This window comes from Nyctereutes procyonoides, unplaced genomic scaffold, assembly GCF_905146905.1.
Source record: "Nyctereutes procyonoides isolate TBG_1078 unplaced genomic scaffold, NYPRO_anot_genome, whole genome shotgun sequence".
Taxonomy (NCBI): domain Eukaryota; kingdom Metazoa; phylum Chordata; class Mammalia; order Carnivora; family Canidae; genus Nyctereutes; species Nyctereutes procyonoides.
In genome coordinates this window covers 18192166-18217212 of record NW_026575046.1, presented here as the reverse complement: position 1 = coordinate 18217212, position 25047 = coordinate 18192166, and the positions used below count along the sequence as shown (strand labels likewise).

Below are 25047 nucleotides of genomic sequence, written 5' to 3'. Positions count from 1 at the left end.
GGTGTCATTCAACTTTGTTTCTCCAAATCCTAGAATTGGCACCATTGTTGGATTGGATTGTAGTGCATGAAATTAAATTGAACTAAGTTAAATGGAAGCTTAGCCCATAATGTCAAAAGTGATATTGAAATATAATAAATTATGTCCATTGCTTCATAAATCCAGTTGCCTAAATTTTACCTGAAGCTTTTGGGCGTGGCTTTTGCTTAATTGTGAAAAAGTGACAGAATTATAGAATGATATATTTTGCTTACAATTACCTAGTATAGGATTATTTTATAGAATCTTGGGACAAAGACTGTCACAAAAGAATAGTAGAAGAAAATTTATGTTCAGGTGTCTTCTTCCTATTTATCCAAGCTTATCTTCTAGCTATGTTATATCTGTATTTTGCCGGCTAGCTTCTTTGTTCTCTACTATTTCTTTCAGATATCTCATCATAAAAGTATTTCACAAACTGTTCTTGACAAATAAGGTTATTGTTTTTGCATGCGCGCGCGTGTGTGTGTGTGTGTGTGCGTGATGTACCAGATATGCTTATTCCTTCCCATTTAATGGTTTAAACCCAAAACATATTCAAAGCTCAGTTACATCATAGGCTATGGTTAAGATTTTAAATTGATTTTTTGGTTTTTCTGTTGGTAATTTTATTTTGCCTGTAGGTTTGTACGAAGACTACTTTACTTTTACAAGCCCAGCAGTAAATTATATGCCAACCTGGATCTGGATTTTGCCAAGTCCAAGCAGCTCACGGTTGTAGGTTGCCAATTTACAGAATTTCTTCTTGAGTCTGAAGAGGTAATAAGCATTTTGAATATTTTCCTAACAAATGTTTTTCATTGAATTTGCCCCCTTCCTTTTATTTCTGAATATGTGTAAGTTGTATTTAGAAACATATGGAATGAGTCCAGACCTAGATTTGAATCCTGACTCTGTCACTAGCTAGTTATGTGACCTTGGACAACTTATGTGCCTTATAGAAATAAGAACTGGTTTTCTCTTTGTAAAATGGAAGATAGTATCATCTTCATGCAGCATTGTGTTGAATGAAATTTAAAAGAACAGGTACTCAGTGATTGGTATTTGTTATTAGTAACTTCTTCATTATCATTTTATTTTTTGGATATGATTAAAGTTAATTTTTCTAATTATGGTCACTAAGTGTTTTTCCAATAATAGCACAATGTATTTGCTTTTAGGATGGGCAAGGATACTTAGAAGATCTGGTAAAAGATATTGTTCAGTGGCTCAATGCCTCATCTGGAATGAAACCTGAAAGAAGTCTTCAAAATAATGGTTTATTGACTACTCTTAGTCAACACTACTTTTTATTTATTGGAACGCTTTCTTGCCATCCTCATGGAGTCAAAATGTTGGAAAAATGCAGTGTATTTCAATGGTGAGTTGTTTTAGTCTATACCTGAACTTTAGTCAGAAATGTATGCTTTTTATTCTGTGTACATGTATTTGATAAATTTTATTAGAATACTAAAAAAACTAGAGTTGTTATCTTGATGCTTTGTTCTTTTATGTGATATTTGTCATTAATGCTTTCTTTTAGAAATGCTTGCTTAGGGGCGCTTGGGTGGCTAAGTTAGTTGAGCATCTATCTGCCTTCGGATCAGGTCATGATCTATCCCAGGGTCCTGGGATCCAGCCCTGGCAACAGGCTCCCTGCTCAGCAGGGGGCTTCATTCTTCTCTCCTGCCGCTTCTCCTGCTTGTGCTCTCTTGCTTGCTCTATCAAATAAATAGTCTTTAAAAAAAAAAAAAAAAAAAACGCTTGTTTTTATTTTCGTCCCTTTTTTTTTTTTTAAAGTCTCCTTAATCTCTGTTCATTGAAAAACCAAGATCACTTGCTGAAACTGACCGTTTCTAGCTTGGACTACAGCAGAGATGGATTGGCAAGAGTCATCCTTTCCAAAATCCTTACTGCAGCCACTGATGTGAGTATAACAGGCAATAAAACTATTTTTTTATAACCAATTAATTCAGTACCTCATAAAGCCAAGTAAAATTAATTATTAATTCTAAGAATATGGGATGAAATTGGAGTTTACTTTAAAATAGTAATTCCTCCAAGAAACCATATACAGTACCCATATTTTTCTAGAAAGGGGAGGAAGCAGCTAGATTTAAACATAAGTATTTTATTTTGCTAGTACTAAAAAAAATACATAAGGGGCTAGACCATCAATTACAATTTTTCTGCCAGTTGCAAAACTGTCCCAAAACGAAGTCTAAATAGGCTATCCATGAGGTTTGTGTTTTTTGTTTTTTGTTTTTTTTATATTTTCATTTATCTTTGTAGGCCTGCAGGCTGTATGCAACAAAACATTTAAGAGTATTATTGAGAGCTAATGTTGAATTCTTCAATAATTGGGGAATTGAATTACTTGTGACCCAGCTCCATGATAAAAACAAAACGATTTCTTCTGAAGCTCTTGATATTCTTGATGAAGCATGTGAAGACAAGGTGAAGGTCTATTATATTATAAAATACTTAGACATGAATTTTTATTGAATTATTATTTTAATCATTGAAATTAATTAATTTCAATTTTACTAGAAAATAATGTGAAATTATAATGTACCTAATGTAAGTGTTTTGGAAAAAGAATTTACTATCATTTTGCAATTGTTAATTTTCCTAATAATTACTTTTTTTAGGCCAATCTTCATGCTCTTATTCAGATGAAGCCAGCTTTATCCCACCTTGGGGACAAGGGTTTGCTTCTCCTCCTGAGGTAAATATTAAGTAAATTTTTCTTATAACTGTGTTTTTTGTTGTATTCTCTTTAGCAGTGTATTTTAAAGCTGAATTCAAATAGGAAGCACTTTATTTTTTTTTAATTTTTTATTTATTTATGATAGTCACAGACAGAGAGAGAGGCAGAGACACAGGCAGAGGGAGAAGCAGGCTCCATGCACCGGGAGCCCAACGTGGGACTCGATCCCGGGTCTCCCGGATCGTGCCCTGGGCCAAAGGCAGGCGCCAAACCGCTGCGCCACCCAGGGATCCCAGGAAGCACTTTAAATAAAGAGTTTAGTGTTAACTTCTGAAAGAGGTCTATTTTAGAATCTTAGACATCCTTTAATACTAAAACTCTTTTCTCATTGTTTCCTTAATGTTTCTTATACGCTTGTCTCTCCTCATTATTTTCATGACATTTTCTTTACTGTGATTGGATTCATTTGTTCTTGTAAGATTATGAAAATTTATCTGTATTTGAAATTATAGTAAATAATAGTTGACCTTTTACTTTCAGGAAGAAGCTATTCCTAAAGTCTTTGAGCTTCTTAAACACTTGTGGTCAGAGTCTTGTGTTAAACTGTTTCTTGTTTTAATTTACAGATTTCTTTCCATTCCAAAAGGATTTTCCTATCTGAATGAAAGGGGTTATGTGGCAAAACAATTGGAAAAGTGGCACAAGGTAACTTTCTGTTGAGTAAGCTTCAATTTATATGTTTTTACCTTAGGGCATAGCTCTATGAATTTAGAGGATTTTTTATATCAACATTTTGAAGCTCAAGAGGTCAAATATTAAAACATTCATATATAAAGTCAAGTCTTAAATTCTATGTAATTATTTGTGTTTATATTTATCCATTTTTAAAACTACATTATTTTATAGCAAACTATTAACTTTGTGTACATTCTATTGAAATTTTGCTTTCAGTTTAATTGATACAATGTACTGGTATAATTTGTTAACCCTACTTAACTATCATTTCTTTTATTCTTATTCTTGGATCCCTTATGTAGCCCTTTTAAGCTACAACTAAAACATTTACCTAAATGAAGAAAGATTATAAAACAGTTCTGCAAAGCAGATATAATAATCTAATTAAACTTTATTTTAGGATGCTACTTGACATAAACCTGAGAATAGAGTTCTTGCTATTAGTTAACTTCCTTGCTTTTCTTTAGCTGGTCATCACTGTGATTTTATTTTCTTTGAAGCGTTATAAATTGTCAAAGCATCTTAGAAACCCATGGATAATCAGTCTTAATGTAAATAATTTTTAGATTTTTCATCATTTCAATTATTATATTATTTATATTGAACCATATTTCACAAGAAATTCTCAGGGTTTTTTTTTCCTTTTTTTTTAAGATTTTATTTATTTATTCATGAGAGACACACAGAGAGAGGCAGAGTCACAGGCAGAGGGAGAAGCAGGCTTCCTGTAAGGAGCCCAATGGAGGAACTGGATCCTGGATCCCGGGATCACGCTGTGAGCCAAAGGCTGTCAACCACTGAGCCACCCAGGCATCCTGAAATTCTTGTTTTTTTAAAAAATACTGTAACTATAAAACATACTTTAGGCAGAGCACCTGGGTGGCTCAGTCAGTTAAGCATCTACCTTCAAGCTCAGGTTTGGATCCCAGGATCCTAGGATCAAGCCCCACATCTGGCTCCCTGTTCAATGGGAGCTCGTGCTCTCCCTCTCTCTTTCTCTGTCAAATAAATAAAGTACCTTTCTTTAAAAACAAAAACATACTTTAGGCACGAAGTCTTTCAATAATTAATGAATTGGAGAATTGAGAGAAGATGTGACAGTTTTAAGTTACTTAAACAAATTACCATAGTAAAATCAGTCACCGTATTAGGAAATTGCTTAGGATATCTGGCACACTACTTTAAAATAGTAGGTACAAAATAAAACTACTATAAATGGCATGTGCACTGTATAAGGAAACACAAAGAAAGGTAGATGATTCTGCCTTAGAGATTAGAATTAGCAAAAGAAATTTTGGGTGGGCTCAGGAAATGATATGATATTTGAGATAGTCTTGAAGAGTAAGTAGGTAAATACATTGACTATAGATTATTGAAACTTCAGACTTGTGGAGAAAGCTATATTCCACTGTAGTTAGGGCTAGGATAACTGAGGAGTGAAAAGATGAGACTGAAATGTTGAGTTAGAAGTAGATTATAGAAAGCCCTATAAACCACATTATGTCATTAAGGAATTTCACTTTTATCAGAAGTGAGGGAATTTTAGGTGTTTAAAGTCTAGTCTAATTAGAGCTGTGCCTTAAAAACATTGACAGGTCGTGTAGCGCACGAGTGGAAGTTTGATCATTAAAGGTAAAGCCTAGGAATCTTAAGACCAGTTAAGAAGCAAGAACTGGTAAAAATGTGAATTTAGTGATGCTGAGATTGGATAGGCAGGGATACATTTTCTGGGCATCTTTGAAATAAGATGGACCAGATGTGTGGACTGATTGGATATAATGAATGAAGAGTCCATCTTGACTCTTTAAAGTTTCTAATTTCAATGACTGAGTATGCAGTGGATCACCATGAAGAGATTGTGATTACAGGGGTGCCAGGGGCACCTCGGTTGCTCAGTTGGTTAAGCATCTGCCTTTGGCTCGGGTCATGATCCCGGGGTCCTGGGATCGAGCCTCATGTCAGGCTCCCTGCTCAGCAAGGAGCCTGTTTCTCCCTCTCCCTCTGCCTCCCCTCCAGGGTGGTGGTGTCTCTCTCTCTCTCTCTCTCTCTCTCTCTCTCTCTCTCTCTCAAATAAATTTTTCGAAATCTTTAAAAAAAGGAGAGATTGTAATTATAAAAAGTAGTTTGCAGGATAAGGATAATGATTTTTGAATATGTTGAATTGTATTACTCTGTGGAATGACCAAGTCATTGTATCCAGAAAATATTTGGAATTTTGGATCTGGAGCTCATATATGTGCTGAAGATTGCAATTTGGGAGTCCTCAATATATAATAGTAGTTGAAACCTGAAGTGAGTGAGATCACCAGGGATGATAAAAAGAAAGAAAGAAAGAACAAAAAAAAAAAGAAAGAACACTGGAAATTGCTCCCTAGAGAACATCCTGGTTTAATGAGGGAAATAGAAGGACAGAAACACAGAAAATTGCCAGAGAGAATGGTGTCACTAAAGGATGCTTCAGGAAGGAGAGGTCAGTGATACATATTTGTTAAAAAGATGAACAATAGAAAATAATCTGTTGAATTTGACAGTTTGGTCATTGGTGAAATGTTTCTTTAAAGGTTTTTATTTACTTATTTGACAGCACAAGTAAGGGGAGCAGGAGAAGGAGAAGCAGGCTCCCTCCCCACTGTGTAGGGAACCCAATGCAGGGCTTGATCCCCGGATCCTGGGATCAGGACCTGAGCCGAAGGCAGACGCTTAACCAACTGAGCCACCGATGCACCAGTCATTGGTGAATTTTGCTAGAGCATTTTCAGTAGAAAGTTACAAACAGATGCTGAATTGCAGTTACAGTTAATTAGGCAGTAAATGAGAGGTGTCAAAATAAAGACAGCATAGTCCTCTCTCAAATTAGAGAAAAGGAGAAAGGGAAGAGAACCAACTTACTGAAGGCCTACCATTTCAGGTCTTACCTCATTTAATCCTGAAAACAATCAATGAATTATTTTATGTTATTTCTATTTTGTGAATGAAAATTTGGAGATTAAGAGGAGTAAACCTTATCCTAGGTCACAAAGCTTAAATATAGCAGAGCAGGGGTGCTTTTTGATTCCAAAGCCCATGCTCACTATATTTTGATTTACTCTCAGTAGCTTATGGCATGCCAACATGAACTGAGACTGTCTCTGTTTCAAGGTAATAAAACATCCAGGCCAGTAAAGTATTAAAAATTAACTCATTCATTTTAAAACTTCACCTAGTACTCAGACCTGATATGGACATAGAAACCTACAGTGGAGGGAAGATTTGGTCAGTCTCATCACTCTTTGTACTCATTCCCCTCCCCATTTACTAGCTACCTTCTGGTTTAGGGCCTTGTCAGCTTTGGACCAGGAGGAAGAAGGGGCATAGGGCCAAGAACAGACTTACTCAGTTGGTACAATTGTTATCTGGACTATTTAGCTTTGAATGTGGTAGATTCAAATGTTAATTCTTTTACATGAGGGTTACTTTCATGCATTTCTCAAAGACCTTACCACTCTGGAGCTCTCAGTTTTAGTTCCCTGGACAAGGGCAGTGGCTCCTCTGCCTGCCGGCTTATATTTCCTGTATAGGCAGAGATCCATCCCTCAGTTCAGGTTTTCTTGCCCCTCCAGATTGGTTCTTTTGGGCAGAATCCTCAAGAGGACCCACATTTAGAAACTCAGTGCATTTCACAGCTATAAACCATACCCCTGACCTTTGGCTAGTGTTTTCCAAATGAATTCCCCTGGTCAAAAGATTATTCACATGAACGTAACTACTCCTGTATAAAGCTCAGAATACTTGCCTTAATTAGATTTTTTGCACAGAGATTTTCATATCTCCGTTTGGTAATAATGTAGTGGTAATAGTAGCAGTAGTAATAATTATGGTATAGTATAAATTAAAACCTCATGTTACTATTACAAAGTAAATATGGAACCTAAAGGAAAAATAGGAAAAGTGTTTTTAGAGGCTCTAAATAGGGAGTTAAGGTAACCCATCAAATTCAAGTTGTCTAAAATAGTTTTGAATGAAAAATGTCTCCCTGTGCCCTTATTCTGTCTTTTCTGAAGGTAATGCCTGTTAACAGTTTATCTTGTATGCATTCAGAGATGTTCTATCTATAGATACATACTCTTTATTTAAAAATACAAATGAGTTCTGTTTTCAAATATAGATAAGAATGTTTTTCATTTAGCAGTATATCTGAGGGATCTTTTCAGAGCTACACATTTAAATCTAGCTTGTTCTTTTGAATGGCTGAATAGTACATTATGTGAATGTACCTTAATTTTTATAACCACTCCTGTATTGACATTGTTTCCAACATTTTTTGTTTTGTAAACAGTTTACTAGATATTCATTCATATATCTTTGCATGCTTGTACATATATATCCATAGGATAAATTTATAAAAGTATAGTTGTGAGTCAGAAAGTATGAGAAGTAACATTTTTGATACATAGTGCTAAGTTGTTTTCCAAAGAGGTCCTACAAGTTCCTTTTAAACAGTTTAAAGTGGAGATCTTTTGTAATAAAGATGGCAGTGTGACTGACTTTTAAAGAACCTAAACTTTTTCAAGTTTTAGTTGGGAACATTTTTTTACATTTGACTTGATTTAAATCAGTGAAGAAAGAGCTATGTTTTTACCAAAAAGTGCTAAAATTATACAATTCATTTAATTTTCTTTTAGAAATTTTTAGTGAATATGTTTAGGGTTTAATAGTAAGAAGCTAGTTTTTGTTCGTAATGGGGAAAGGGATTTAAATAAGATGAAGAACAAAACTTTTAACTTACGGACTTTAAAATAGTAATTGAACATGGGGATAAAAATATAAGCAGAAAGCTTTTGGGTATGATAGAACATTTGTATTCATAGCACCCTTGCTCTACCCTTTTTAAAAGTATCTTAAATATCCTGTACAGATGTTCATTTTTCTCATTTTTATGCTTCTAATATTTGCTAGGTACTAACATGTTATGAATTTTGTGAATCATATGATACTGTATACAACTAAAACAATATTGTTCTGTAGGAATACAATTCAAAATATGTTGACTTGATTGAGGAACAACTTAATGAAGCACTTACTACTTACCGAAAGCCAATTGATGGTGATAACTATGTTCGTCGGAGTAACCAAAGGTACAGTCTAGTTAATGAAATAATTTATTACTGGTGTTCAAATATAAAATTCAAAACCAGTTCATAATAATTCTTTATTTTTTGAAGTTTTCTGAGTACTTGGAAATTTTATTTCCTTCACTGACTTAAGAAAAAATTCTTAAAGCATAGCATTGACTCCTCAGGAATTCCAGTGGCACTCATACTGAATACTCTTATTGATACAGTTTATATACATTCCATGCTCTTAAGCCTACTCTTTCTGGTATTAGCTGTCTTACCATTACTCAATGTTTTGAGGCCAGCTAAATTGTTATTTTCCTAGAGAAATCCTCATGCTTTTCCACTTTTCATAATTTTACACATGCCAAGAAGGTTATATCTTTATTTAGTACCTTATTTTTAGTCCATATTTTAATTAGCATGTTGTAAATGAGACAATTGGTATATCAATCATCTTTATTATACTAGATTACAGCGTCCTCATGTCTACCTGCCTGTACACCTTTATGGACAACTGGTACATCACAAAACAGGCTGTCATTTGTTGGAAGTACAGGTAAAAAATAATTTACTTGTTTTAAATAGTTACAGTGATAGAAAAAAGCCCTCAATATTGCTAAAGTAGTATATTTTGCAAAAAACTTCTCAAAAGCCTTAAAGTTAGCAGCATTAATTGCTTTTAAAGCCATCTATATTATAACTGACTTAGGCATTCTGTACTTGTAATCCTTAGCTATATCACTGGCTTGCATGCCGTTCCCAGACTTATATGTCACCTTTTGCATAGCTAATTTGTTAAGCTGTTGAAAGTCTGAGTTCTCTCCTCTATAGTTTGTTGGGGAAGTTCATCTCTTTAGTAGAAACATGCTAAAAAACTGAATTTCTTCATTGTTTTTGTTAGGAAGTTTAACTGAATCTTTTTCAGATTCAGTTATCTTTGATAAGCAAGAAACAAAGTATTAATTGCTGTTTGTACCTCATTATTGTTATATACTTCATGGAATATAACAGGATTAGTGTCATGCAGTGTTGCTTTGATTGTATGCACACCAAATTTATGGCTGTGAATATGTCTTGCTACTAAGTTTTTTCAATAAATGCAGTTTTTTTTCTTTTAGAAATACATACAGAAGTATTTGGGTGCATGTCTCTTGAACAATAGTAATCTGTCAGTTTAGTTCATTTTTATATTGGTGTTCATCCCAGGAGCAAAAGTTTTGCATAAATGTACTCTGTAGTGTCCTATTTTTTATTACATCTCTGACAACTTTTGGGGCACATACCTTTATGTTAGCTTTTTTCATTCGTTAGTATTTTGTTTAAAAAACTGATAATTATCACTAACATTTTTATAATACTAGGTACCAAGTATTTTGTTAAATACTTCATATGTAATAATTAAGTCATTACTCCTTAGGAGACCGCTCTCTGTTTAAGAGATTTAGGAAATCAAGGCATGGGGTGATTAAGTGACTTGCTCAAAGCCACATAGCTAATAGGTACTAACTCTAGAATATGAACTCAAAACCTCTGCACTAGTGCTGCTTAAGAAAGTTTACAAAGAATTATTTTAGAATTTTATATATACAAAAGTTATAACATGCCTTAAAAATTAGGTTTTAAGATGCAATAAGAAAATACATTGAAAAGATATTGTTACTCATATTTTTTTTTTCTCCAGAATATTATTACCGAACTCTGTCATAACGTTCGTACACCAGATTTGGATAAATGGGAAGAAATTAAAAAACTGAAAGCATCTCTTTGGGCCTTGGTTTGTAATAAACACTTCTATAAGATCTTCATCATTTTTAGATTTTTCTAATTTTCCCATTAATAATAAATAAAAACCATTTTATTTGGAACTTGTTCTCAGATTAATATTCTAAGACCAAGATTGTTTCTATGCATTTTAAATATTTTTAGGCTGGAAAATACATGATTAAAATATTTGTTTTCTTGCTAAGACAAATGGAGCATTAATTTCTAAAGTTCCTTATTTTTAAGGGTTTTTTCACTTTTTTTTTCCTTTCTCTTAGATGGGGTTAAATTTCTTGTTTTTGAAAGCTTTCCAAATTTCTTAAAAGAATTACTCTTATAAATATATTTGATATAAGTGATTTCTTTTCTTTCAGGGAAATATTGGCTCATCAAACTGGGGTCTCAATTTGCTACAAGAAGAAAATGTGATTCCAGATATACTAAAACTTGCAAAGCAATGTGAGGTTCTTTCAATCAGAGGGTATGTTATTTCACTCATAAATCTTTCTAATGTATATATTCTTGTTCACCAAGGGCTGTGAGGGAAGAGTATTTTATGATTCAGTGTAGTCCATTAGAGCTATTAGTTCACTGAAAGTCCTAATGATACAGGATTTAAGAAAAAGGGTGCACATCAGGCTAGCTCAGTCAGTACACCATGCAACTCTTGATCCTTGGGGTCATGAGTTTGAGCCCCATGTTGGAGGTAGAGTTTAGTTTAAAAAAAAATTTTTTTAAATGCACAAAGTCAAACATCTTAAGGAGGGGCACCTGGATGGCTCAGTCAGTTAAGCATCTGCCTTCAGCCCAGGTCATGATCCCAGTGTCCTGAGATCAAGCCCTGCATCAGGTTCCCTGCTCAACGGGGAATCTGCTTCTCACTCCTCCTGCTCTTGTACTCTCGATCCTATCTCTCTCTCTCTCTCTCTCTCTCTCTCTCTCTCTCTCTCTCTCTCTCTCTCTCTCTCATTTTTGTTATCATAATGTTGAAGTTTAGTTACTGGCAAACAGTGAAAGTAGAGTAGTGTATGTGCAGTAGTCCAATAGCCCATATAGTCCAGATTTATTCCAGAAAGGTTAATATATGTCATTTTTTCCCTAAGATTGCATAATGTTCTTCTAAATTACTTCTTTGTAAATACTATCTATATTAGGAAGGTTTTCATGTTATTTATAGCCTCCTCTAAGTTACTCCTAACTCCTTTTAATACATGTTTCCATAAGCTAAACAATATTTAATGACCTTTAAAGAAAATTCAGATGTACATATAGCAAACTCATATTTTAGTTGCTGTAAGAAATCTCAGTTTGGAATTATAAACTGTCATTACTACATCTTTTACTTATAGGACCTGTGTATATGTGCTTGGACTCATAGCCAAAACCAAACAGGGCTGTGATATTTTGAAATGTCACAACTGGGATTCTGTAAGACATAGTCGCAAACATCTGTGGCCAGTGGTTCCAGATGATGTAGAACAACTCTGTAATGAACTCTCATCTATCCCAAGCACCCTGAGTTTGAACTCAGAGTCAACCAGCTCTAGACATAATAGTGAAAGTGAATCTGCACCATCAAGTGAGTATTGTTGACAATATTATATAAAGTTAGCTGACATTAACAGTTGTATTTATAATAACACAATTTAAATGTATTTGTTAGATTTCCTAATTTACTTTTTTTCTAAGATAATTTGACAGTAATGGGGTCTTGAAGAATGCGTTATCTTTTCACAACAGAGTGTTTAGCCACCAGACTACATTGTTCTCTCTCCTTGTTTTCTAAATAGCCTTTAGAAAATCCTAGTTACAGAGTTAAAAAACCAGCCATGTGCCAGAAGAACCATTCCCCTTTTGCTTATAATAAGATCTAAAAAAAGTAAACGTTTATTTGCTTACCTTTTTCATTTACATACCTTTTTCACTCAGTTTTCAAAAGATATAGAGATTTTTGAACCAGAATATGTTTAAGAGATATTATATTCACATATTCATTTCTGAGAGAAGAGCAAAATTTTAAAGCTAAATATTTAAACTGTTAAAAGAGTATTAAAAATCAATTAAAAAACAGTTTGTGGTTTTAAGCCCTGGGCTAAATGCTGTTAGGCATACAAAATTTAAGATCGGGTTCTTTTTAAGAAGATAGTGCAACATTTATCAAACCATATTTCACCAAGTCTAAGATGCTGTGAATTATAAGATGTACGAGTATTTTATGCACCACTAAAAAAAGAAGAAAAAAATATTACCTATTAAACCAGAACATACCACTGATTACAACATACGTTCTAGTTTTAGAGATGACTAAGTATGAAAAATATGCATAATAGAATTGACAAAATCTGAAAAAATACATTATGCAAGTTTATTTAGGATTTTATTTTGCTCTCTTTCAAAATAAATTTGAAAGCTTATAATTATTCAACAAAAAGTTAAAAATGGGATGAAATCTTATAGATGTCATTAGACATGGAGTCTTTTTTTTTTTTTAAGGATTAGACCTTGAATCCTTAGTACCTAAAGGAAAATAACAAGCCTAATTGATATAAACATAAATTTTAAATGCTGTGACTTGATTCTTTATAAGTATATTTTAAGATTGGGAATTCATTTCTTAGAAGATTAATCTCTCCCACTTACTGTGATTTGAAAAATAACAAATCTGTACGAACTGAGTGAATATCCATGATCAAGCCTCCTTTTTCCTTTAATTTTATCCTAAATATTTGGAGGTTTTAGAAACTCACTGCCATTAAAACAAAGTCAAGCAAAAACACCGTTCATATAAACTGATGAATCGTATAATTTTTCTTTGGAAATAACAGAAGTTCCTCCTAATGACATAATTTCACATTTTATTTAAGTTTAAACACTTGATCTCAAGTTCTTTTTTTTTTTTAACATAGCTCCTCAGCAATTTAAGCCTTTATTCTTGAAAATTTTTTCCCAGATGACTGTTCAATAAAAAATTCTTGAAATATGTCACTAACAGTTGCCATGATTTTGTTTTGTTATTTTTTATGCACTTTTCTAACAATCCTTTCGTTATAGGTATGTTCATAATGGAGGATGACCGGTTTGGCAGCAGCTCTACCAGTACATTTTTTCTTGACATCAGTGAAGATACAGAGCCAGCATTTTATGATCGACCTGGACCTATAAAGGATAAAAATTCATTCCCTTTCTTTGCTTCTAGTAAACTTGTGAAGAATCGTATCTTAAATTCACTTACTTTGCCTAATAAAAAACATCGTAGTAGCAGTGATCCAAAAGGAGGGAAACTGTCATCTGAAAATAAGACAAACAACAGGCGGATCAGAACACTTACGGAGCCCAGTGTTGACTTTAATCATAGTGATGATTTCACGCCCATATCAGTACAGAAAACATTACAATTAGAAACTTCATTTGTTGGGAATAAGCACATTGAAGACACTGGTAGTACTCCAAGTATTGGAGAGAATGACTTAAAATTCACCAAGAGTCTTGGTACAGAAAATCACAGAGAAAACACAAGCCGAGAGAGATTAGTTGTAGAAAGTTCAACAAGCTCACATATGAAGATACGTAGCCAAAGTTTTAATACAGACACTACAACAAGTGGCATAAGTTCAATGAGTTCAAGTCCTTCACGAGAGACAGTGGGTGTCGATGCTACAACTGTGGACACAGACTGTGGAAGTATGAGTACTGTGGTAAGTACGAAAACTGTTAAGACAAGCAACTATTTGACACCACAGTCTAACCATCTGTCTCTCTCCAAATCAAACTCAGTGTCCCTGGTGCCTCCAGGTTCTTCTCATACACTTCCTAGAAGAGCACAGTCCCTTAAAGCACCCTCTATTGCTACGATTAAAAGTCTAGCAGATTGTAACTTTAGTTACACGAGTTCTAGAGACGCCTTTGGCTACGCTACACTGAAAAGATTACAGCAACAAAGAATGCATCCATCCTTATCTCATTCTGAAGCTTTGGCATCTCCCGCAAAAGATGTGCTGTTTACTGATACCATCACCATGAAGGCCAACAGCTTTGAGTCCAGGTTAACACCTAGCAGGTGAGCAAATACACATTTAAAAATGAACAATAATGGTTGCATTTTAACAGACTTAAAAGCATTAGACAGGTTTTACATCTACATAAAGCCTCAGCACTGACCTATTATAATTATTTACTGTGGTAGGCTATAAGCTCCTAGTTACCCGATATGATTTGAAATGGATTCTTGCAGCTGCGAGGGGGGAAAACAAATTCTTTTAGGCCCTGAAAATAAACATACATGGTTAACAAGGACACACAAGTCACAAGCTTTTTTTTATTTCTCGCTTCTGCAAGGATCGATTTTAAAAAGAAGCATGTCGGGGGAATCAGGAGCTTAAGACCTACAATAACAAACAACCTTTTCAGGTAGGTCAATTTAAGGCTCCAAAAGTTGACCTTTATTATTATTATTATTATTATTATTATTATTATTATTATTATTATAAGTAACTACAAATTTCAGTGAAATTATTTTCAGTTTGTCTTAAGTAGCTGGTTACGTAGTAGAAACCTAATGAACATTAAATGAATCACTTGACTCTCAGGATTCAGCAGTAGCATTTGTGCTCAACATTTAGGGGATTACTATCCCTTATCTAAAGATTGTTACCAAGTGAAGAGTTTGATTTTACCTTTAAAATATATGCAATGTTAAATTTGACTGCTGCAAGGATTTCTGTACCCCTTTTTTGGTTGTTGTTGGGCCAAATACTTCTAAAAACCTACTTAGTTTTGGTTATTAGTTCCCATTTATTTAGTATTAGTATACTAATATGGATTAGTATTTGTCAAGTACTGAGAATAGTGCTTGATGCACATCATCATCATTATCATTATGGGTAGTTATTTCCTTATGTAACCCATTTGGCTTTTACAGAACCAAGTTCTTAATAGCATTACGAAGTTATTAAGCAGTTCTATGTCAGTAATGCTAATACGTTTAGTAGAGGAGGTTCCTTTGTAGTAGATAATAAATTATATCTCATTTGATAGAATTTAGGAATTATGCAGTAATGTCTCATCTACCAGGAACTCATCCAGCTTTGGCAGCCTCATCAATTCAGAACAAAGACAGGCAAATCTCTTAATAGCTCACTAGTCTAAATCTCCGCAGTAAGGTCCATGAATTGTATTCAGAAGAGGTACCTCTGACCCACATTCAAAGTTGATATTTATTCTAATAAGCTTGGATATCAGGTTTTGAGGCCTATGGAAGCAAGTTCCACATTGGAAGCTTCTGATTGGTAGAAACACTGTAACAGGAAAGGATAGCAGATAAAAGTGATAGGAAAGGTGGAAATTTTTATTTTACAGCAAAGTATTTGAAAACTCAAGACTACTACAGCAGCCAGGGGCAGTAGGTAACAACTCAGCAACATAAGCAGTTAGTGTAGCACCATCTTACAGCTCAGTACAATAACCAAAGTGCTATTAACTCTGAACCATTCAGAAAGTTATTTGAAAGTAGAATGCCAAGTTATTGGCATTGTAAAGGATGAATAGGTATTTTAATTGCTTGGGAGGGGGAAAAAATAAAGTCAAGAGACAGGAACAGCTTGTGCAAAGGCATGACGGCGTAACAGAATTTCATGTTCATCAAATCTCTGTTTTTCAAATCTGTTTAGTTCTTACTGTGTGTGTGGAGGAAAAAACTGTCAGCATTAGTCTTTGTATTCCTACTTTTTTCCTTTGGTTAGTTTGGAGAAAATGGAAGTGATAGAAGATAACTACAAATTTACTTTAACAGTTTGGAATCCAGGCTGAGAAGGATTATTACTGTTTGTTTTGTTTTCTTATAAAACAGTAGGCATGCAGATACCTATGGTATAATGGATAGCATGAATCTTGCAGTCTTAAAAATCATATCTTAGGGAGATAATTCCTTTGGTATATGGTAGATCAAACACTGAAGGTAGGAATCCTTAATCCTAAATTCTAATCTTGGTACTGAGTGAATGAACTTGAACAATATTTCATAAATTATACCTTATGTCTCATCTGCCTAGACTTCAACAGCTTTGCAAAACTTTATCAATGCAGAAAAAAAAACAGGCAGACCTCAGTTGCTCACCATTATGAATTTGTATGGGAAAGTTCATGAATTTTGAAATATTTAGACCTCAGTTGCCTCATCTAATAGAATTTGTACTGGATCTTTGGTTTTAAGCTTTTCAAATGTAGCTTTTTAAGTAGAGAATCTCTTTCTTCACAAAAATATTTCTATTGAAACCCAATATGCAGAATAAATTAAAATGGAGCTAGTCAGTTGAAATAGGGATTAGGAAGGCAGTAATGCAATAATTCCTTCCTTTGCCTCCAGTACTCCTTTAAGAGCTTTATGAAGTAAGTGAGGTTTAATAATACAATTTTAAAACTACTGACCTATTTAATGAAATTTGTCAATTTCAGTTAAGAGGGGTTTTTAAAGAAAAACTAATAGAAATTAGTGGTTTTTACCATGATAATCTTAATAATTTCAGTTTTGAAGGATTTCTTTTGTGTGCATTGTAAAATAATTCCTTTTTTAAATATCAGACTATATTGTTACATTTTAAATTACTTGAGTTTCTAAATGCCAGTGTATATTAACTGTGGAGTTTTGTGTACTGCCTTGTATATACAAAGCAGGTGCCTAGTAAATATTTTAGTATGTATATTGCATGAATAAGAAATTTGTATGAGAAAGGTGTATCTTACAGAAATATCAGTATACCATATTTATTATGGAGTCAGTAAGGAATGCATTGAGGAAATATCAGTACTTTAAATAAAACTGTCTTACAGTATTTACAGATTATAACATTATTGCTGTTTGGTATCTGTTATCTGTGTTACATAAATCTTGTTGCTATAGCATGAAAGTAATTACCACACAAAGGATAATCAGTATTCCTATTTTTCATAAAAATGTTAAATGGAGTTGATAGACTCCATTAGTTGTATGATAGAAACTTTACTAGTTTGAAATGATTGTGAAGATAGTCCTTGGGTCATACCTGTGATTTTTGAGGTCATTTGTTTTGTTTTGTTCTGCTTCTAGATATTGAAAGTTACCTTAATTGCCCACTTTTTCATTTTTACCTGGGAGGCCATAGCAGTTGTTTTCCTAACCGTATCAATACTGATGATCTTTTGTATGTCATTTTATAACAGCTAAATAATTTCAAGTGTTTATATGCTCTTAATAAACAAGATGGCACTGTTTAGTACTTGGTTAGTTACTCATCTTTTATTAAGTTACAGAAATAAATAATTTCTCTATATGATTAATACAAATCAAGAAACTAATGCAAGGGTTTTTTTTTTCTTATGGTTTTATAGGTTCATGAAAGCTTTAAGTTATGCTTCATTAGATAAAGAAGACTTACTAAGTCCTATTAATCAAAATACCCTGCAACGATCCTCTTCAGTGAGGTCTATGGTGTCCAGTGCAACGTATGGTAGTTCAGATGACTATATTGGTCTTGCTCTTCCAGTAGACATCAATGATATATTCCAGGTATCATTAATTCTGTTTTCTTATGAGTTAGTTTCCTGTTTTTTTTTCATTATTGTATAACTGCTTACTAGAAATTAGTTTGGAGTAATACTATTTTGGGGGGAAGATAATTTTTAAGGCAGTTTTGTTTAAAAACACTTTATGATAAAAATTACTTCACCTTTCTCAACTATTCTATACTTTTGTATTTAGTATTAACAAGTCCCCAGAACATTATACTCCCTTCTGTTCCATACTAAATCAGCATCTTGTTTGATTTCATCAGTGTATTTTCTGAAGTTTAGAGAATTTTTAACTTTGCTTTTTTAGCCACATTTGACTTATCCTTGTTTTTCATTTTTCACTTTTATTTTTTTTTCACATTTAGCATTAAGTTTGAAGTGTACGTATGTTTCTTGTTGATTTTTTTTTAAACATCTGGGTGTATGTATGTATTTATTTATTTATTTTAAGATTTTATTTATTTATTCATGAGAGACACACAGAGTCAGAGATATATGCAGGGGGGAGAAGCAGGCTCCCTATAGGGAGCCTGATGCGGGACTTGATATCAGATCCTGGGATCACACCCTGAGCCAAAGGCAGATGCTCAACTGCTGAGCCACCCAGGTGTACCTTCTTGATTTTTTTTTTTATTTTTTAATTCTTGAACCTGTTTATCCTGTACGGATAGCCACATATGCCCAGTCATACAAGGTGTCCCTAATCCCATGAGGTACTCACAAATATCTACATGATTGTAGTGCTAAAGGATCTGCATTTGCTCAGGAGTCTGAAGACATTTCAGATAAATTCTAATAATAATTACTTTAGTATTTATTTAAATTACTAAGAGTAGATAAGAACTTTAAGGATTATTTGTTATTTTATCAAGTTTTGGTAATTTAACCTTCTTAAGTGATTTTTCATTTTAGGTTCATGTGCTATAGTGATTCTATTTAAATTGTATTTCATTTAATTTTGCTAATATTCATGAAGTGAACTTTATAATTTATCTATTTTAGGTAAAGGATATTCCCTATTTTCAGACAAAAAACATACCTCCACATGACGATCGAGGTGCCAGAGTGTTTGCCCATGAGGCAGGAGGTAATGCATGATTTCTGTTCTCATGAGATTCCTCTTTCTTTATATTAAAAAGAAAATTCTTTTAAAACAAGGTTGATTAAAAAAATATTTTTCAGTAGAATGACGTTAAAAATTCAGGTACACTTACTTTTAGGTCGTCTTAAAAATTATGCCAAAATAATTGTTTGAGTCAACTTAAACTAAATCACAATATATTTTTGTGAGAAGCTTAAAGAAATGTTTTACCCAACTGCTCAGGAAGACACAAACTTGATCATTTGATTCTGTTTTTAAAAACTAATACATGAAAAAATTGTAATGCTAATTCTCAAAGGTCTAATAAACAGGTGTTTGGGGAAAGGAGAGAGATAAAAACATACATATATTACGTGACCTCTCCTTGTTATGAACACTAAGATTTTAATGAATATATGCATATTACCCACAGGTTTAAAGCTTCATAATCTTGATTTTTTTTTTTAACCAAGTACCTCTTCAGACTCAGAATTATTACATTTCTTTCTGGAAATACTGAGAATAATTGAAATGATGCCTTACTTGTATAATTTTAATTTTTCATTTTGTTTTTAAAATTTTATGTAATAAAACCTTATCTACTAACTTTGTTTTCCTAATTTTAAGCAAATTATTCTTTGTTTTCCTCAATTAAGGTTAAGATTTTGAGTCATAAAAAGAGTTCTGATTTTCTTCCCTAGTTTTCCTTCCTTAAAATTCATATAGTTTGAAATATCTTGAAAAAGGTGTCATTGATACTATCTTTATTAGATTTTGTTTCATATTTACTTATGCACAGGTCTTCCTTCTGGAACTGGAGGTCTTGTAAAAAACTCTTTTCACTTGCTACGACAGCAGATGAGTCTTACGGAAATCATGAATTCAATCCATTCAGATGCTTCTCTGTTTTTAGAAAGTACAGAAGACACTGGATTACAGGAGCATACAGATGATAACTGCCTTTATTGTGTCTGTATCGAAATTCTGGGTTTCCAGCCCAGTAATCAACTAAGTGCAATATGTAGTCATTCGGGTGAGTGATTATATATCCTTCTCCACCTAATTTGAATCTGCCTCAGTCACAAGTCATGTCGCAGCTCTGTTGACCATCCCTCTTACTCCTTAGCCTTAGTTCAATCACTTAGCATTTTCCTGTTGGAGGATTGGAGGTTAATGTTTCATCTCCAATTTTGGCCCCTTCATTTTTCATGCTATTCTCTGTTCTTTACTGACTATTCATGCCCAGCACACAAGATTCTTTGTGTAATCTAGTCTTTTTTTTTTAATTGGACTGTTATTAACACAAAATGTTACATTAGTTTTAGGTGTATAATATTATGATTCAACAATTCTGTTTTTCTTCTGTTTAATTCCAGCATAATTAACATACAGTGTTATATTAGTTTCAGGTATACATATAGTGATTCAACAATTCTGTATGTTACTCAGTGTTCATCAAGATGAGTGTGCTTGATCCTCTTTATCTCTTTCCCCCAAGGCCCACCCACCTCTCTTCTAGCAATCACCATTTTGTTTGCTGTATTTAAGAGTCTGTTTTGTTTGTGTTTGTTTTTTTCCTTTGTTTTGTTAAATTCCACATATGAGTGAAATCCTACGGTATTTGTCTTTCTCTGATGACTTTTAGTTAGCAGTATTCTCTCTGGTTCTATCCATCTGTGTTGTTGCGAAGGGCAAGATCTCATTCTTTTTTATGGCCAAGTAATACTCCATTGCCCAAAAATACCACATCTTTAGCCAATCATTATGATGACACACTTGGCTTCCTTCCATATCTTGACTATTGTAAATAATGCTGCAATAAACATAGGAGTGTATATATCTTTTTAAATTAGTGTTTTCATTTTCTTTGGGTAAATATTCAGTAGTGGAATTACTGGATTATATATTTCTGTTTTTAGTTTTTTTTTTTTTTTTTTCAGGAACCTCCATACTGTTTTCTACAGTGGCTGTACCAAAGTGCACTCCCATCAACAGCACTTGAGGGTTCCATTTTCTCTACATCCTCACCACACTTGTTATTTCTTGTGTTTTGATTTTAACCATTCTGACACATGTGAGATGATAACTTATTGTGGTTTTGATTTACATTTCCCTGATGATGAATGATGTTGAGCATCTTTTCATTTGTCTGTTGGCCGGCCATCTCTATGCCTTCTTTGGAAAAATGTTCAAGTCCTCTGCTCATTTTTAATGGGATTATTTGTTTTCTTGGTGTTGAGTTTTATACGTTCTTTATATATTTTGGATATTAACCCATTATTGCATGTCATTTGCAAATATCTTATCCCATTCAGTAGATTATCTTTGTTTTGTTGATAGTATCCTTTGCTGTACAAAAAAAATATTTTTAGTGTAGTCTCAATAATTTTTTAATTTTGCTTTTGCTTCCCTTGCCTTAGGAGACACATCTAGAGATACGTTCCCATAGCTAACGTCAAAGAAATTATACCTGTTTTTTCCTCTAAGAGTTTTGTGGTTTCAGGTCTTACCTTTAGGTCTTTGATCCATTTTGAATTTATTTTTGTGTGTAGTGTAAGAAAGTGGTCCGGTTTCATTCTTTTGCATGTAGCTGTCCAATATTTATAGCCCATTTGTTAAGGAAACTGCCTTTCCCTCCCTGTATAATCTTGCAGCCCCTTTGTCATAGATTAATTGACCATATAAGTGTGGGTTTATTCATGGCTTCTCTGTTCTGTTCCAGTGATCTGTGAGTCTGTTTTTGTGCCAATACCAAATTGTTTTGATTACTACAGCTTTCTACTGTATCTTTAGATTTTCAAGATTGCATGGCTCTTTGAGGTCTTTCATTATTCCATACGAATTTTAGTATTATTTTTTCTAGTTCTGTGAAAAATATTGTTGGTATTGTGATGGGGATCGCATTAAATCTGTAGATCATTTTGGGTAGTACGGATATCTTATCAATAGTGGTTCTTCTGATCCATGAGCATGGAATAGCTTTACATTTGTTTGTGTCATCTTCAGTCTCTTTCATCAGTGTTTTATAGTTTTCAGAATGTAGGTCTTTCGCCTGCTTGGTTAAGTTTCTCCCTAGGTATTTTCTTATTTTTGGTACAATTGTAAATGGGATTGTTATCTTAATTTCTCTTTCTGCTACGTCATATTGGTGTATAAGAATGCAACAGATTTCTATATATAAATTTCATAATTCTAGGCATGAAAAATTTTTCCCTGCTCTCCTTTCTTTTCCCTCCCCCCTCCTCACACACGAGCTTTACACATAGACAGTCTCTTTTGCAGTTCCACCTCATCCTGTCAGTATTTTACCTGTGAAGCTGTCCCTCACTCTTAAGTCAGATGTTGACATTTTTTTCCTCTCTATCTCATCCTTTGTACATAGGTCTCTTATAATCATTATTTTTTTTATAATCATTATTGATTGGCTATTTTTTTCCCTTCCACTCATTAAGTTCCTTCAGTGTATGGGCTGTCATGTCTCAGTTTTTGCAAATTCTTCATTTATATACTTATTCATCAAATACTTGTGAAACACTGTAGATTTTACTTTACTGTTTTCTACTTATTTTATCAAACAAAAAATAGGGAAACCAGCCCTTTCATTACCTAGTCATAAGACAGTCACAGCTAATTCTAATTCATTTGTGACCTGTACTGGGAGAGTGATTGGTAGAGTATTGTGAGGTTTGGGACTTGTGAAAGACTTGCTGCAGGCAGAAAGTCAGAGCCTCTCAGTTGGTTCACCAGTGATGTGAAATGTTAGAGAAAGAAGCAGCAGGGGAAGAATAATTCTGAATTGGGAAATGATTACAGTTTACTACTGATACTCATCTTAGAAGTATGAAGGGAGAAAGGCCAAATGGTTAAAAGGTCTCCAAACCTTTATTCATTTCATGCCCTCAGTAATTATTATGCCACTACCATGTGTCAGACAATAAACTGGATGCCAGGAAAACATTTGTGAGAGAGAAAACAAAACAAAACACTGTTCTTGTACTCTTTAAGCTTCAAGTGGAGAAAGAAATGGATGAATGGGTTGATTGATCACTTGATCAATCGATTGTATGAATGTAATACTGCATTTGTAACAAGTGCTGTTGTTAAGAATAGGTACAAGCAAAGGAATATAACCAAGGAGGCAAGTCAAGAGCCTTCTGAAGAGTTTACTATTGAGCTGGGATCTAAAGAATCAATAGAAGCTAACAAAGATCAAAACAGAGAATTTGAAGACAAAGTGAATAGCCTAATAAGCAAAAGCCTTCTCTCATGGAAGCATGCATGGGAAGTAGAAGGGACTAAAAAGACACCTGTGTTAATAGAGCTTAGACAGTTAGAGGGAAGGAGATATATGATCAGTCTAAAGGAATAGGCAGAGATCAGGTCCTGCGGAGCTCTTACTACCCAGAGTATGGTTAGTGGACCAGCAGCATCAGTATCATCTGAGAATTTGTCAGAAATACAGAATCTCAGACTTCATCCTACACACAGAATCAGAATCTGCACTTCCATGAGACTCCTAGGTTGTTCATGTGCACAATAAAGTTTGAGAAGCATTCCTGTAAGCCATATGAGGATTTTATGTGTCAGAAAGAAGACTTCCATGTTGTTCATGGCAGATAACTGAAAGATAATCCCTATACTATTTAATGATCATTTTTTAAAGGAACATCAAAACCTGAACACAAGACATTTTGTTCTTTAAAACTTATGGTCTGGTGTTAATGGTTCAAAAATGTAAAGCTCAGGGTCACCTGGGTGTTTCAGCAGTTGAGCGCCTACCTTCAGACCAGGGTGTGATCCTGGAGTCCCAGGATCTAGTCCCACATCAGACTCCCTACATGGGGTCTGCTGCTCTCTCTACCTATGTCTCTGCCTCTCTCTCTCTCTCTCTCTGTCTTTCATGAATAAATAAATAATATCTTTTTTAAAAAAATGTAAAGCTCAGAGGAAGCGCTTTTGGAATAGGATTATCTGATAACATTTTATTCTGCATCTGCCACCACAGATTTTTATGTACTTTATGGTTTTGTTTATGCTTAGAAGAATGATTTTATTTTATTCTTTAACAAGAATACTTGAAATGTTCAAAGATAGGACATGATCCTAACAGGTTAGAAATATTAGGAGTCATCACAGGTTAAAGGTGAGGCTGAAATAGTTTATGACTTTTCAGAAACATTTTGACTGAATAAAGTATAAGTGTCTTACTGTTCCTTGTGCTGAAATATTTTGTCATCGTAGTCCCCGAGTAGCTTATCAGCTGATTATAAAATAATCTTACTGTTTTTTAAGTACATCTTCATTCTCAAATTTTTGGCAATAGTTTTATTTTTTTAAATCAAAGAATGATTAAGTAGCATGTTTACTTTTAAGTGCATGAAAGACATATGATTTACTTAATAACCAAAATTTCAAAACTGTGGCAAATTTATAGATCTTTTCCAAGGCATCAAAACATTTTCTACTAGCATTATGTAAGTAGTACTCTTAGGAAGTATTTAGAGGTGAGATGAAAGGATCATATCTATTCTATAGAAAACAGCATAGGGAGAGATTGACATTGGTTTCGTTTCCTAAGTTTTAAATATAGAGCTTTTTTTCCCCCTCTACTGTGACAACATGCTATAGCAAAAAGTTGGTACTAGACCATCTGTCAAGAGCTCTGACTTTCTGCCTGAGTTGTGTCTCCTCTCTCTGAATCTCTTTCGTAAGATGAAAACTTTAATTTCCAGTATTTCTTACAGTACTAAGGTGGTATGATTTAATAGGTTGTCCAGTGTTGTTCCCTAAAAGGATAGCCAAAGACTTCCTGATGGTGTCCATTTGTTCTAATCACTAAAGTGCTCAGGAAAATTTTAAATAAAGTTAATGTCACTTTCGCAACACAGAGATGTTTGGTTGACTTCAAAATCCTGTCTAGGAGTGCCTTAGCAACGCATGGGTAGTGTGGTAAATTTAATTCTAAGGAATGAACTATAATTAACCCAGGGAAGTATGATTCTTACATTGGTAATTATTAAATGGGGGGAAAGCAAGTCATAGAACAATAATATAGCATAATTCCACTTATACACCCACAGAACTTTAAAGTAACAAAAGATCTT

General features: G+C 33.7%; 1 protein-coding gene across 4 annotated transcripts in view; it reads left to right on the top strand.

Moving 5' to 3' along the window:
* RICTOR (RPTOR independent companion of MTOR complex 2) overlaps window positions 1-25047 on the top strand; it is a 111393-nt gene that overhangs the window by 78512 nt on the left and 7834 nt on the right. For 3 of the 4 annotated variants that reach the window (XM_055325324.1, XM_055325327.1, XM_055325326.1), the window contains 16 exons: window positions 663-798; window positions 1200-1399; window positions 1819-1945; window positions 2311-2475; window positions 2670-2746; window positions 3355-3433; window positions 8468-8577; window positions 9028-9115; window positions 10241-10333; window positions 10695-10801; window positions 11670-11899; window positions 13372-14377; window positions 14656-14727; window positions 17683-17860; window positions 18865-18949; window positions 19743-19976. In XM_055325324.1, coding sequence (XP_055181299.1) covers window positions 663-798; window positions 1200-1399; window positions 1819-1945; window positions 2311-2475; window positions 2670-2746; window positions 3355-3433; window positions 8468-8577; window positions 9028-9115; window positions 10241-10333; window positions 10695-10801; window positions 11670-11899; window positions 13372-14377; window positions 14656-14727; window positions 17683-17860; window positions 18865-18949; window positions 19743-19976 — 2987 coding nt within the window. The remainder of the gene's footprint in view (window positions 1-662; window positions 799-1199; window positions 1400-1818; window positions 1946-2310; window positions 2476-2669; window positions 2747-3354; window positions 3434-8467; window positions 8578-9027; window positions 9116-10240; window positions 10334-10694; window positions 10802-11669; window positions 11900-13371; window positions 14378-14655; window positions 14728-17682; window positions 17861-18864; window positions 18950-19742; window positions 19977-25047) is intronic. The other variant, XM_055325325.1, reaches the window with a different exon arrangement.